We start from the raw sequence: 15,504 nt of genomic DNA, 5'->3' as shown, positions 1-15,504 counted from the left end.
TATTCTACAGTATATATCATATTTGGTCACACTTTATATTAGGTGGCCTTAACTACTATGTACTTGCATCCAAAAATAAGTACAATGTACTTATTGTGCTCATATTGTATTGCAAAACACTTTTGCTGGTATTAAGGTGGGATACGGGTAGGTTAGGGACAGATTTGATGGTATTGGTAGGTTTAAGGGTGGGTTAAGGTGTAAGGGATGGGTCAACAGTGTAATTATAAATTTAATTACAGAAATTAATTACAGATGTAATTACATATAGGTATTTTTAAAAATATAAGTACAATGTAAAAACATGTATGTACACAATAAGTGCATTGTATCAAATTATTAATTTAAATGTAAGTACATAGTAGTTAAGGCCACCTAATATAAAGTGGGACCTCATATTTTAATAGATAATAGTTCTTCTTTTTTATAATTGACTATATTTGGCTTATTTTAATTATTTATACAGTAGTTATTTAATTTTGAAGCATGGTGTCCTTATATATTACACTTATTGTTTTTTTTTTTCACAAAATATAAGTATATCTTTGTACTGTATATGAACATTTATATATTAGGTTCAAATTTCACTGCACACAAAAAAAAAAACTGTGTTTAATTTTTTTTTAGAAGTATCTTATGAAATTGACTAGGATAATATAAAAAATTGCCAAAGTAAGATGCATGTCTATCATTGGTCAAATTCATGTAAATAAAGCATCCGTGGCTTCTATTAAAAATCTATTTTGCTTGATGAAATAAGAAGTTCAATGTTGTTTTCAGTCTTGCTCTGGGTGTGTGCTGCTCTCTTACCTTACATGTTCTCTTTAAGACAGTTTGTGCTTTTAGGAGGAAGTTTTAATTCATTTGGAACAGAATTCACATTGTCACACCGCATATGCCTATAACCTAGCTAACCTTCCACATCACAGTCGCCAACCAATCATTCTTCAGCATCTGTGGAAAATATCTCTGCCATTTCCTGAGCAACATTCCTGTGTTATTGTTTGGATTTTTACTACGAGAGGAACATTACTAGAATGCATTGTGTTGTGTTAGCACGGGAATTAGTACACGTATTAGTATAAGTGTGCATTTGGGTGTGTGTGAAAGAACAAGAGAGAGAGCCTGTTTTCTGAGTGCTAAAGCTTATTATGTAACAGCAAAGTGAGGTCATTCAAGATAGGATCTTACAGAGGCAGGTGGATAACTGTCAGGCACTTGGAGAGAATAGGTTGCATACTATAATTTACTGGGATTGTAACAATTTTACTGCTAACGTATTCTCAAATGTTTCTCCTGTTATTCACTAAAAACAAACAGTCAAAATGAGGCAATTGCTGACTTGCGGTAAGAATAAAAAGCAATAAATTGAATATGGACAGCATAGTCCAGATTTGATTTTGAATTTGAATAGTGTTTCCTTCTGTACTGACAAAAAAGATGTTTATATTTGGATTTTAAAGGGCAAATTTTGTTTTGTATTTGTTTGTTAAACATGTTAAAAACCTTCAGCTGTGGTTGCTAGAATTGTAAAAATTACAGTAGCAAATTTGCAAAAAACAAAACAAAAAAAAACTAATATATAGAAGGTACACACAAATAAAAAATCATGGTAACGAACATGACACTAAATAATACAATAAATGTTAACAACATAAAATGTAACATACTGCCCAAAGATGCATAACTGTAAAAGGAAAAAACAACAATTGTTTAAATGAAAAACCATAAAATGAGAAGTGTTAAACAGGAAATTCTGGGAATGTCAATTTACTGTTTTTCACTGTAAAGTATAAAATGACATGTTCTTATTTGCTTCTAAAAACAGTATTTTACGGTAAAATGACATTAGATGTGTTACATTGTTTTTTTATGGTATATAGTAGGGAAGCTTAATGTTAATCAATTAACAGTTTTTCTTACCGTAACATTTTTAGAGTGTTTTACCGTTAAAATTATAAAAGCAGACAAATAAGAGCTGAAGGTGCAGCTGTGTGTGAGTGTTTTTGTCTGTTATTCAGAATGAGATATCTCAGAAAGAAAAGCCATGGGAGAGAAGGAAATTCCACAGTTATCATTTACTTCAGAGGAGGTGGAAAATGGATCGGCCCTGAGAATGATGTCATCGGAGTGTATCTGTGTGTATTATGTTCCTGATGTGGTTCCTGTTTTAGTGGAAAAAGGACTGTGAGAAAAGGAAAGAGAGAGTGGGGAGAGATGGAGGGAGTCTATGAGGGAGAGGGGAAAATTAGAGGAAGGTTGTGTTTCATTTTGTTTTGTCCTGTCCACTCATGCACCTGCCCGGTCTCCAGTCTCCATGTGCCTGGATCATGTCATGGTGTGCTGATTAGAAACACCCCAATTACTCTGCTCACATAAACAACTGGACACACACCCAAACATGTGATTTGGGTAGTCATTATGTCATTATGGGTAATATGCATATTTATTCCTCAGACCCATTAAGCACAAACCAGTGTTACTTTTGACAGCAAATTTTGATTCAGTTTTAATCATAGACTTTTGACTTTAGTCATAGACATTTGACTGGATCTCTTCCAAAATTTGCCCTTCCAAACATTTTCATCTCGTTTTTATTCTTTGACAAAAGTGTCAATAGATTTTCGTGATAGTTTTGTCATTCAAAATGAGCTTTTATTTCATTATCTCTTTTTCATTGGTGAAAACATTTTGTTGACGAAAATTATTCATCAGCGAAATTAACACTGCCACAAACTCCGCCCTATCTGAAATTCTAAAGATTTCATTGGTCATGTTTGCCACAGTCAGATCCATACATGACTTTTATGAGCTGTGAATCTATGAAGTCTGTATATTAGATTAGGTCCGTATATCCATTAATATTGTATATTAGATATTTGTTTATTAGAGCACCGACTATTAGTGATTGTAAATGGAAGCACCAACAGGTTTCTGCTCCGTATATCCTCACCAGAATAAACTTTTCCGGTTTTGCACACATTCAAGTGACGACTTTGAATGACAGATTGCATTCTGGGAATTTTATGTTATCATTTAAAGATGAACACATTGTAGCATTAACTGTCTCTCTCTTTTTTTCCTGCAGTTTGTGGATGTGATTTGGCTCAGGGAGGCTTTTTTGTGCGTCAGGGCGAGTTTATCTGCACTCTGGATTATCAGCGACTCTATGGCACCCGCTGCTTCAGTTGTGAAGAGTTCATTGAAGGGGAAGTTGTGTCCGCCCTGGGCAAGACATACCATCCGCGTTGCTTTGTCTGTGCTATCTGCAAGTAAGACACACAGTCAAACACACTAACATACATTCACTTTGGTACTTTAACAGTTTTAGCTTTACGTTTTCAGTTGAACATTTTCATTTGGATAAGGTACAGCAGCAGTAACCAAATTCAAAATGTTAATCACATATGTGACCCTGGACCACAAAACCAGTCATAAATAGCACAGGTATATTTGTAGCAATAGCCAACAATACATTGTATGGGTGAAAATTATTGATTTTTCTTTTATGCCAAAAATCATTAGGATATTAAGTAAACATCATGTTCCATGATATTTTGTAAATTTCCTATCGTAAATATATCAAAACTTAATTTTTGATTAATAATATCCATTGCTAATAACTTCATTTGGACAACTTTAAAGGCCATTTTCTCAATATTTAGATTTTTTTGCATCCTCAGGTTCAGGATTTTCAAATAGTTGTATCTTGGCCAAATATTGTCCTATCCTAACAAACCATACATAAAAAAAATTACCTTTATGACTTATCAATATCAGTTTTATCAGTAATAATTTACACACTTAATGTCTTAATAATAATAATTTTTTTATAATTCATTTTTAATCTTCTCCTTCTTCAGACATTAAGTGTTTGCTTTCTATTAATTTCTTTCAGTTATATTATATTATGTAATATAATGTGGACAAAAATTACTTGCACACTGCATGTAGAAATGTACTAATACATACACTGAACAAAATTATAAACGCAACACTTTTGTTTTTTCCCCCATTTTTCACGAGCTGAACTCAAAGATCTAAGACTTTTTCTATATACACAAAAGGCCTATTTCTCTCAAATATTGTTCACAAATCTGTCTAAATCTATTGTGGCCAGTAGGGCTGCAACAACGAATCGATTAAATCGATAAAAATCGATTACTAAAAGCGTTGGCAACGAATTTCATAATCGATTCGTTGTGTCGCGCGACGCGGAGACGTTTGATTATTAAAAAAAAAAAAAAAACTTTAGTTGAGCGTGGAGCGGAGTGAACACACTCGGTCTCTCTCGCGCACGGATGGTAGCAGAGTTTGGCGCCTCATAAAAAAAAAAAAAAGTAAAAAAAAAAAAAAAAAAAAAAAGCGGAGGTAGAGGAAAGATACATGGCGGAGGCAGAGAAATCCGTGCGACCCAAGTCATCCAAGGTGTGGGAGCAGGGGCGGCGTTTGCGTATGGCAGAGTATGGCAGTTGCCATACCCTAGCCCAGTCAGGTGCTGTGAAAAATTATCCAAACTTGAGTCGCTTATAATTCGTTTTTATTATTTTAAATCAGAGAGTTTTAAAAATAGTAAACCAATGATAAGCATTAAAATAACTTGTCAGTAAAACTTCGTAACGCCATTGGATCATCGAGCTCTCAGCGAGACCTCGTAACTTCACCCGCCTCCGTTCAGATTGACGCGCGCACAGCCTGGAGAAGATGAGATCTCTGCTTTTCGCAATGCAAGGGTGAATAAATAATTGGTGTTTGAATAGTACAGCGTTTTCTTTACTCAAACACTATGTCAGTAAAGGATAATGTTTTGTGTGTTTGAAGAGTGGAGAAGAATTAGTTATTTGCTGTCTATATCGTTTTAAATATCCTGTGCATTATGTGCATAAGCGCTTAATTTGAGATTTTGGCCAAGTGTATTAAACAACAAGAAAAACTAAGCGCCCATATAGCTACAATCAAAGTTATATAACCTGTAAAGTTGATGAAAGCATAATGCACTTGCTGCTTCAGATAACAGTTACAGCCGTTCTAATGACAGACAAAACACTCCATCTCCGTCATTCTCTGGTCAAAAACATTATTAACTCCATTTGAGCTTGATTTTCATATAATGTTAAGTGCAAGTGTCTGATACAATACCAACGCTAACGACGCAGTGTTGTTAAATTATTTAATTTTTGCACCCCAAAAGTCTATATATTTGGCAGATGTAAAGCATACATGTGTATGTTTTTGTGTTAGTCCATTTTATTTTATTTTTATTATTATTATAACAGCTCAGGGATGTTCAAGGAGCAACATGTTTGTGCACTTTCTAAAGATTTTAGTTCTGTTTTTGAATAAAGGGTTGGAAATGAATGCTTTTCTTTTTCTTTTTTAAAAATCCGATTCATCGATTAATCGAAAAATAATCGACAGATTAATCGATTATTAAAATAATCGTTAGTTGCAGCCCTAGTGGCCAGCCTAAGGCACACCTGTGCAATAATCATGCTGTCTAATCAGCATCTTGATATGCCACACCTGTGAGGTGGATGGAATATCTCGGCAAAGGAGAAGTGCTCACTAACACAGATTTAGACAGATTTGTGAACAATATTTGAGAGAAATAGGCATTTTGTGTACATAGAAAAGGTCTTTGTCTTTGATCTTTGAGTTCAGCTCGTGAAAAATGGGGGCAAAAACAAAAGTGTTGCGTTTATAATTTTGTTCAGTGTATTTATATTATTATTATTATTATTAAATTATTTTTATTTTTATTATGAAATTATTATTATTATAACACAAGTCATAGTATAATAGTATATAAAGTTTATATTTATTATTATAAATACAAAACTCTAATATGGTTTGCTAAATGCAAGGAATGATTTTTTTTCATACCTTTACACATGAAAGAAAAAAGAATAGGCTTAGTAAGTGTCAGTGTAATGTCAAAAACTGCTGTTGTATTGGCAAGTGAAAAAAAGAAAAAGTAAAGACAAATGCTGTGTGAAATGCATCTTTATTAGATTCAGCACTTCCTGCATGCAGGGTTTTGCCCTGGATGCACAAATTCCATTTGTATCTCATGGTGATTCAAACTAAATGTACTTATTGTGTTTCCGTGTGTGCATTCATGCTAGCTCGTGTAGCTGCCATTTGTGGTGTTTTATTTCGAAATGTTCTGCCGCTGACTGTGTGTGTGTGTGTGAGTGAATTTTATGGGAAGGCAATCTTGTTACTCAGGGAGGGGAAGGAAAGGGGACCCGTCAGCTTTCAGTTAGAATGTTAAGTGTATGCTCTGCTCCCAGGCCACTTATTTCCAGAGTGGTGTAGGGTGTCCCTCAGTCTCTGAATGGATGTTGTGTATGTGTATGTGCATGCGACATGTTGCTTAGAACGTGGCCCTCCTACATTTCCATAGAGATGCCCATGTTTCTGTGGACATGGTGTACTCAATTGGTATCTTGGGTGCGACTGGATCTTAAATCACCTCATAAATATCTCATTTGTAGTTACTCTGGATGACTTTATCCAACCTATTCCAACACATAGTGTTTCTACATTTGCCAGTAAGAAATTATTGTTACTGCTATTATTATACCTTTAATGGCAGGCTAGTGGGTGTGAACAGAGGTCTACAGAACTAGATGATGACATTTTTACAAACTAAACTGGTCCAACAATCACAGGAACAGAGTATTCGTTGTTATACCAAGAAAAACAGACAACCGGTATCCATCACAGAATTTTGGATAACATACACTAGCACTAGTCAGGCGATGGTGTGTTAATTGGACATGGACTTCCACTCTTCCATTGGGTGATGAGAGCATGAGCTGATTATCAACATACTGTTATATCATCAGCTCTCGTACTGAGCTATCAGCCAAAGAGATGATTGGACATGTGCCATCATAAGCCTGCCTTATAATGGCTTGCTTCAACTAAGAGGTCTTATGCCTGCCATGTTCATTGTGCTGTAGCACCAGAAAATGATTTAATGTAATAATATAAGATTAATTTTCATAAAACTTCTGTGGAATGCAGAAGTGGATGTGAGGCAGAATATTCAAGATGTTTAATTTCATACACTGTAAAACCAGTAATGTATTAATACTAAGACTATATATGTTGGATGCTGCTTTATTTGAAAAGCAATACAATGTTAGTTCATTTGATTTATGGATTTGAAAAAAAAAATTGTTTTAAGAAAAAAAGTTTAAACTACATAACCTACATGTATTTAGATTTTATATTTATTTAATATCAAGAAAATATTTTTTATGAACTCAGATGAATTAAGTTACAGTACTAAAAAAATATACAGTGGTGGCCAACATTATTAGAACAGTAGTAATTTCTCCAGCTAAAAATGCTTTTAAGTCAGTTATTTGAATCTTTTGCTGTAGTGTGTCAGTAGGAAATATCACTTTACATTTCCAAACATTCATATTGCCATTAACTGTAATAATCCAGTGAGATTTGTTTACACAAGGAGTCTGACAACAGCCAGTGCTCTACACAGAGATCTGATCTCATCTTCATCCAGTCTGTCTGAAATGACACGAATTAACAGAACAAACTGAGACAGACTAAATCCAGAAGAACTGTAGCAACGTCTTCAAGATGCTTCAAGAATCCTACCTGCAAAGCTACCTGAAAAACTATGCGCAAGTGCACCGAGGGCAAAAGCTGCTTTAAACGCAAAGAATGGTCACACCAAATGTTGATTTAATTTTGTTAATTAATTAAAAAAAAGCTATTTATGACATTATTTTTGACAGAATCCTCATTTTACAGCATTTTTACACAAGTGGCTAAAACTTTTAAAAGTACTGTAGCTTTGCAGGTAGGCTTCTTAAAGCATCTTGGAGTCAATACTAAAAAAAGCATTAAAAAAGTAGTTCAGAGGTATGCAATGCTATATTTGATGCTGCAATGATTTTTTGTGTGCGTGAAGGTCAGACTTAAAAAATTTTTATGTAAAATTCTCATTTACATTTATGTTTAGTATAAGTATGCATGCAAAAACACAGCAGGTCTGACACACAATGATGCCAAAGAACATTGGTTGTCATGTGTGTCAACTGGTTTTGAAGTGGCAGTTTCATGCAAATATCCAAATGAGTATGAATGTTAAGGAGGAGCTTGGATCTGCTATAGCTTTACAAGACTCTCTTTTAGCTTATTTTAGGGTGCTTTTTTGTCATTTTAAAGACTGACAGCATACATTCTCATTGCTTTTAAATTTATGCTAAATGTCACCTTTTGTAAATAATAGAAAGTTTCCCTTTTTTAGTATATGTAAATTAAATTTTGGGTGAACTGTGCCTTTTAGAATGCATCTGCCTTTGCTTATGCTTAGATTTAATTTAAAAGATTAACAAGGCAGTAATTGTCGTGCAGTGTTTGCCAACTGCGAATGTGCTGAAATGTTTCGTTCTGTGAGTTTTTGTGTCCCTGCATCTGATCCTAATTGAAAATAGTTTAAGAAACTAGTTTAAAGTTCATCGTCATGTGAAAGTGACTTTATAACTTTGGTGAGTGATGAGGTGACTGTGTGTGTGTATTTCTGGCAGGCAGCCGTTTCCAGCTGGGGGCCGCGTGACGTTTAATGGGAAGGAGTGCGTTTGTGAGAAATGCACTCAGCCTGTGCCAGTCAACAGCACGGCATCCCCACAGGCTGTGCACAGTGAGTACTCTGTGTTTCTGCATTGCAATCTATTCCATTCTATGTTGGTCTCTTTCTCTTACACACACACTCACTCATTCATTTCCTAAATGTCTGCAATGACAGCTTTCCCTGCCATTTCATTAGTAATACACTACACTTTTGTCTCGCTCTCTCTGCAGATTGCTGTGGCTGTGGAAAGGAGTTTAAAAATGAGCAGTCTCTGGTGGCGTTGGACAAGCACTGGCACCTTGGCTGCTTCAAGTGCAAAGTGTGCAATAAAGTGCTTAATGCAGAATATATCAGCAAGTTAGTCCCACTCTTGCTCTTCTCTGTGTGTGAATGTGTAGATGGGTGCTTGTGTGTGCTTTATCGATCGCAGTAATATGATAAGGTGATCCACAAGCCTGCTGAACCCTCTGGAAGGAGTCAACGTTATTGATGTGCTGTAGTTTGAAAGAACAGGAGATTCTCAAGGCCAGAAAGCAAACAGAGATCTGTCACCATCCTTGAGTTCAAGTGAAATACATCTTCTGTAATGTGTGTTGATGTTCTGCAGGGACGGGATCCCCTACTGCGAGGCAGACTATCACGCCATGTTTGGCATCCAGTGTGAAACCTGCAAGAAATACATCACTGGAAAAGTACTTGAGGTTTGAAGAAATCTTTTCTATTTGTCGGGGGTCCTTTAATGAATGGATTCATTAATAGATTGAAGTAGATGAATGGGTGGCTTAATTATATTGCTAACATTGCTTAAAGTCCACATGAAATCAAAATGAACCCTATTGCCTTTTTTCAAGACCAAAAAAAAAAAAAAAAAGTTCAAGATTGAAATTGAAAGTTTAGGCCAGTGTTATTTATATACTATTTTAGTATTCATTAATATTTTAAATGAGCTTTTATTATTAGATTTTGTTAGATGTTTTAGTTTTTAATTTTCATTTAGGTTTTGGTAATTTTGTTATGTGTTTTTGTCATTTTAATTAGTTTAATAGCTATAGTTTATTTTTATTTCAATTTTAGGTTTTAAGATTTTAGTACTTCAATCTAAACTTATTTATTTCAGGTAGTTGACAAGGCAGCCCTAGTGAAAAATAAATATACTAAAATGTATTTGAAATGCATTTATTTAATGCTTTGTATACTATAAATACATTTACATATTTATGTACTTAAAAATATTACAATTATAAAATACTGATAAATTGGAACAACTAAATTTGTACTTTGCATTTTAATTGTGCAGGAGTAGTGCTAAAGTCCAACTAAAGATATACTGAAGTATATTTCATTGTGCTAAATTGGAAGTATTGCAAGCTTACTTTAGGTACACTTTAAATATCTTGCATTTAAAGATCGATATTGTTCATATAAGACCATATAAATTTCATCAATATTGACATTAAACACATTTTAGGCATAATATTAACACAAAATTAATGAAAATGTTTTTCATTAATAGTAACAACACTAGTTTGTGCAGGACATATTGAAGGGTTCATCTTTTTTTTTTTTTTTTTTAATAGCCAAGGGTTTAGTTACATGACAGCCATGAATGAGGAGGAGGGACATTCTCACGCTAGAGAACATTTGATTGGACAAAAATCTGCAATGCAGGATGAGTCATCATTATTTTGATCCATTTTCCTACACTGTAAAAAGTGATAAGTTGACTTAACTTTAAAAAAAAATGAGGAAACCCATTGCCTTAAAATTAAGTAAATAATAATAAAAAAAAAAAAGTTAAGCAAACTTGATAATTCACTTAACTTATTTTTTTAATTATCATTTACTTAAAAATTTTAAGGCAACGGGTTTCCTCATTTTTTTTTTAAGTTAAGTCAATTTATGACTTTTTACAGTGTAGAAGAGACAGATTTCAAATTTAACTTGTGCATTTCTGCTAATAAAAAATTGTCAACTTTTAAGAGTGCACTAGCATAAAAACCAAGATGTCTCGAAGTAAACAGACAGAAAAAGTAAAGCCACAAAACTGTAATTCTGGCCACATTTCATGATGCAGTCAATGCCCAATGCAATCAAGTCTTGCTTTTCTCATCGAATATTCTGTTTCACTCTAAAAGAAGTCACATTACTGAGTAAAATGGCTTGTTAATGTCATTTCATGTTGACTTTATAGCAAGACTTGGTTAAGTTTTATCATATCTTTGCTTTGAGTGTGTGTGAAAGACTTTTATTCTCATCTGAGAGCTTCAGGCCGGTACTCTGTAATCACAGTGGTCATGTTGGAGGGGGCAGAAGATGAGTGGGTGCTTACAAAGACAATCTCAGACAGTCAATTCACAACCCATCTGAAGCCTAATTACAGTATAGAACAATATATCTCCTCATATTGCCTCTCACTTTTTCTGGTTTGTTCACTCTCTTTTGTACTTGCATGCAAACTTTTCCTCATTTTTCTTTAAACAGCTATTTTGTTACACCCTAACAAGCACCCTATTGATGTAGTTGTTCTTTGTATAAGTTTTCCATTAGTGGTCTCATATGAGTAAATGTTGCTTATAAAAATACTTGTTAAGTTAGGTGTGCATTTCATATCTGTCACATATACATAAAGATCTACAGCTTTGTGTACTTTTAAAGCTCTATAAATAAGTGTATCTCTCTGTGTGTGTGTGTCAGGAGTGGGACACTGTTGCTATAGTGACTGTTCCATTGGCACTGCCACTTGCTCTCAGTACCCCAAAATTAGAACGAGTCACTGTATGACATCATGGTTTAGGATGGTAGTTTTAACTACTCAATTTCTATGCCAAGTGCTTTGAGCAGATGTAAAATAAATGAAGTCATGCAAAACAATATCTTGGCATCTTTTTTTTGCCCTCGGCAACATTTTTTACATGAACTGAAGGCTAGTTGATACAGGTATCCTAATGTTAGCAAGAATAATTAGCCCACCTTTCAGGAGTAATGCCAGGTCACAAGCCTAGACAGCATCGGGGTACTGAGGTAATCAAAGGTAAAGGATTTTATTGTGTAGTTGAGGGGATTTTTAAACAGTTTGTTCCATTTGTTGTTGTTGTAAAGCATGTAACAGAAAGAGAGCACAAACAGAGCATGATTTGCAGGTCTTATTTACTCTGTAGCATTTATTGAATTGTATCTGAGCCTGAAATATCACGACATTTTGAGTGGCAAGACTGTTGGAAGTGAATGGAGAGGGAGAAGGGGCTGAGTAGATTTTCCAGTGCATGTTTTGATACATGAGAAATTAAATCTACAGCTGTGCTGAACACTAAAAGGAGTGTGACACAGCATGCTAAAAATTTCTGATCACAGATGAGTCTTTTAGGACTTAATGAAGGTTGATGAAAAATGGATGACTGGAATCTAATGGATGACAGGAAAATATAAAAGATTGATTTCACTAATCTGTACTCTTTCAGGGTGGACGGAGCTATTGACCTTATGAACTAAATCTAACCTGGAAAGTAGTGCAAAATTACAGCCTGACACAGCTCTTAAGAATCAATAAAATGATTGATAACCAGATTAATTAATAGAGTTAGAGAGAATAAGATACAGAATGATAAGACTTTATCTCTTAATCTTTTGGTGATAATACACTACCATACAAAAGTTTGGGATCAGTAAATGTTTTTTTTTTTTTTTTAAGAAATTAATACTTTTACTCAGGAAGGAAGGACACATTAAATTGATCTAAAGTTGACAGTAAAAACATGACTTATATTTAAAAAAAAATGCTGTTCTTTTGAAATTTCTATAAAAAAATCCATTAAAATATATAATTATATAATATATATATATATATATATATATATATATATATATATATATATATATATAATATAAATTTGTTTCATTAAAATAATAAACAGCACAGCTGTTTTCAATAGGAAATGTTTCCTAATAACCAAATCAACATATTAGAATGATTTTTCTAAAGGTGAGCCTAAGATACTTACTCTTGGCGTTGGTAAAAAAATAATCTTACCAAACCCCAAACCTTTGAATGGTCGTGTATATAAAATATACCAATACCATTTATTTATGGCATTTTGTCACAAATGCTCATTTATTATGAGGAGTAAATCTCACAATGAATTGTTTGGGTAAAATTTCATCCCAAGGTCAAAAGAGGGGGGGAAAAATTCTGAATTTGACATACAGATTTTTTTGGTACATTTTTTAAATGAAGTGTGGCTATTAAGAAGTGTGGCAGATTTGCATCTGTGGTCCCTCTACTGTTCAGACATAGTTACTGCAGATGGTGTTCCCCGGCCTACCGCTATCAAATTAGCATTTGAACTGCAAATAAAGTGAATTATTTAAGGAATAAATCAATTAATTACATTGTCGAGAATTAAGACAAATGCAGTCTTAATAATCCCCCAATATGAGTATATAAAATGTATTCATTGAGGGATTTCTGCAGTGGTGGTGAGTGACTGATATATGTCCTGCTTTGTGTTTATCTGCAGGCTGGAGAAAAACACTATCATCCCGCATGTGCCAGATGTGCACGTTGTGAGCAGATGTTTGGGGAGGGGGAGGAGATGTACCTGCAAGGTAATTTCAACATCATCAAATTTACACGATTTGATTCAGATACATACATTTGCTGATGTTTTATTAAAACAAATACTTCAATACAATGAATATTGCTTCTATTTTATTAGTAAATTATTTTAACGTGACAATTAATGTGTCAACTATTTACATATTATATTCAACAAAAGTATAACAATATAAAAATAATTGATTTAAAAGTTATGGTTGAGAGGATAAATTTAATTTGATGATTTGTGTGAGAATGCTACAGGAAACATTTTCCTCTGCAAAGTCACATCCAAAGCCTGAATACATTCCATAGTTGATGTGTCTTAAATTATAAAGAAAAACACACACATTTGACATCATAAGATAAATATGGTTTTATTTATTCTCTTGTGTCCCACCTCAAACGTTGCAATACTTCAGTATCTTGTTGAACTCTGTGCAGTGATTTACCACAGAAACTCACTGCACTACAGTTTGTCAAAGAAGATTTATAGTCAGATGTGCTTTTAGAAAGCAGAATCAGTTAGAAGCCTTTTTTCAATCTGGCTAGAATAAAATGAAAGACTGCTGACTCATTCAAAGGGTGAATGATTGTGTTACTTAGTTTATGAATGCCAGTTGATATGGTGGTATATATGAACATGCTAACTCCTCAGAGAGATGAAGTACGTGAAATATGTTTGTTGAATTAAGAACGGAGGCAGTTTAAAGATACAGTGAGCACAAAAAGTATTTCAGCCCCACTTAAAAATTTACACCACTGATCTTTTGTAAAATGTTTTTGAAGTGCCACCAAGGTTGCATTTATTTGATAAAAATACAGCAAAAAATAAAAAAAAACCCTGTGAAAAATATAACAATTTTAAAATGTTTTCTATTTTAGTAATATTTTATATAATGTATTCCTGTGATGGCAAAGCTCCATTTTCAGCAGCCTGCAGTGTCACATGATCATTCAGAAATCATTCTGCTAAGTTGTTATTATTAATGTTCAAAATGGTTGTGCTGTTTGTGTTTTAGTGGAAACTGATACATTTTTCACTGGATTTTTTGATGAATAGAATATTCCAAAAGAACTGCATCTGAAATAGTTTAAGACATTTATAATGTTACAAAAACTTGATCAATATAAAGCATCCTTACTGAATAAAAGTATTAATTTCTTTTAAAAATGAATCATACTGACTTTAAGTTTTTATCTACCTGATGTCAGAACAATTTTTGAGCAAAAGAATGTAATTAATTTAATAATTAATGTGATGTACTATGCTTGTGAATGTATTGCTGTGTAAACTTGAAGGCAACTGACCTCATAAATCCACTAATAATGACACCAGTTAGTTCAAATTAATTGCTTTAGTGACTCAAGAAAATGAAATTGAGCCATTTTGAGTGTCAAATACTTCTCAGAGCCAGTGTATTTTTTAACGTGGACTTGCGAGTTATATTTGGCTTTCTCTTGCACAGGTTCTTCCATCTGGCATCCTCCTTGCAGACAGGCAGCACGTATGGAGGAGAAGAGTAAGGTAAATCTAAGCAAACTGTGACTGAAGACAGGGGGGTGAATTCACTAAACAGTTGCAGCACAAAAACCTGCATCTAATGTACCTGCAATTTAATATGACCAGGAACTAAAGGGTCTGAAACAAAGTCATTCGCTTGTTGTAAATTAGGCTTATTATATATTGCACCTTATTAAAAAAAACGTACTACTTTAGTCCACAGAAAATGGGTTGACACTAGGGATGCACGATATTATCGGACCAATATCGGAGTCGGTCGATAATGGCTTTAAATGTAAATATTGGCATTGGCCTGATATGAAAAATTATGCCGATATGCCTTGCCGATAAGAGGAATACATTGACTCACATGTGCTCAGGGTGTGCTAGTGATTAGATCAAGTCAGTAGTGTGGCTCATTCTTGAAGCAAAGTTTTGCCTGAAGAATGATTAGATTCACTGTTTTGGATCGCTGCATTTAAACTAAAAATACACGTACAGAATGCATTCGGTGTATGATAGAGTAAACAGTAACAACACATGCAGCGGCAGCAGCTGCAACCTCCCCCGGGTCCTAATGCCCGCTCAGTAAGTAGTTTTTAATTCCGTAGGGGGCACTGTTGGCCTACTTCTAATAAAATGAAAACAAAATACCCAAATAATATTTAGACTGTGTTTCTGATTAAATAAAGCAGTAATTGATGCCAAAAAATCATGAGTATGATTTGATTTAAAGTTCAAAACTTAATTTCATATATACTGATTTATTTATTAATGTGTAATATGTTATATTTTTAAACA

At 33.8% G+C, this 15,504-nt stretch overlaps 1 protein-coding gene across 8 annotated transcripts in view; it reads left to right on the top strand.

Moving 5' to 3' along the window:
- Positions 1-15,504, top strand: part of ablim2 (actin binding LIM protein family, member 2) — a 71,860-nt gene that overhangs the window by 37,073 nt on the left and 19,283 nt on the right. For all 8 annotated transcript variants that reach the window (XM_058793091.1, XM_058793094.1, XM_058793093.1 and 5 more), the window contains exons 3-8: positions 3,089-3,272; positions 8,565-8,677; positions 8,839-8,965; positions 9,216-9,309; positions 13,123-13,210; positions 14,669-14,727. In XM_058793091.1, coding sequence (XP_058649074.1) covers positions 3,089-3,272; positions 8,565-8,677; positions 8,839-8,965; positions 9,216-9,309; positions 13,123-13,210; positions 14,669-14,727 — 665 coding nt within the window. The remainder of the gene's footprint in view (positions 1-3,088; positions 3,273-8,564; positions 8,678-8,838; positions 8,966-9,215; positions 9,310-13,122; positions 13,211-14,668; positions 14,728-15,504) is intronic.

This window comes from Onychostoma macrolepis, chromosome 12, assembly GCF_012432095.1.
Source record: "Onychostoma macrolepis isolate SWU-2019 chromosome 12, ASM1243209v1, whole genome shotgun sequence".
NCBI lineage: Eukaryota > Metazoa > Chordata > Actinopteri > Cypriniformes > Cyprinidae > Onychostoma > Onychostoma macrolepis.
This window is presented reverse-complemented; position numbering and strand designations above follow the sequence as displayed.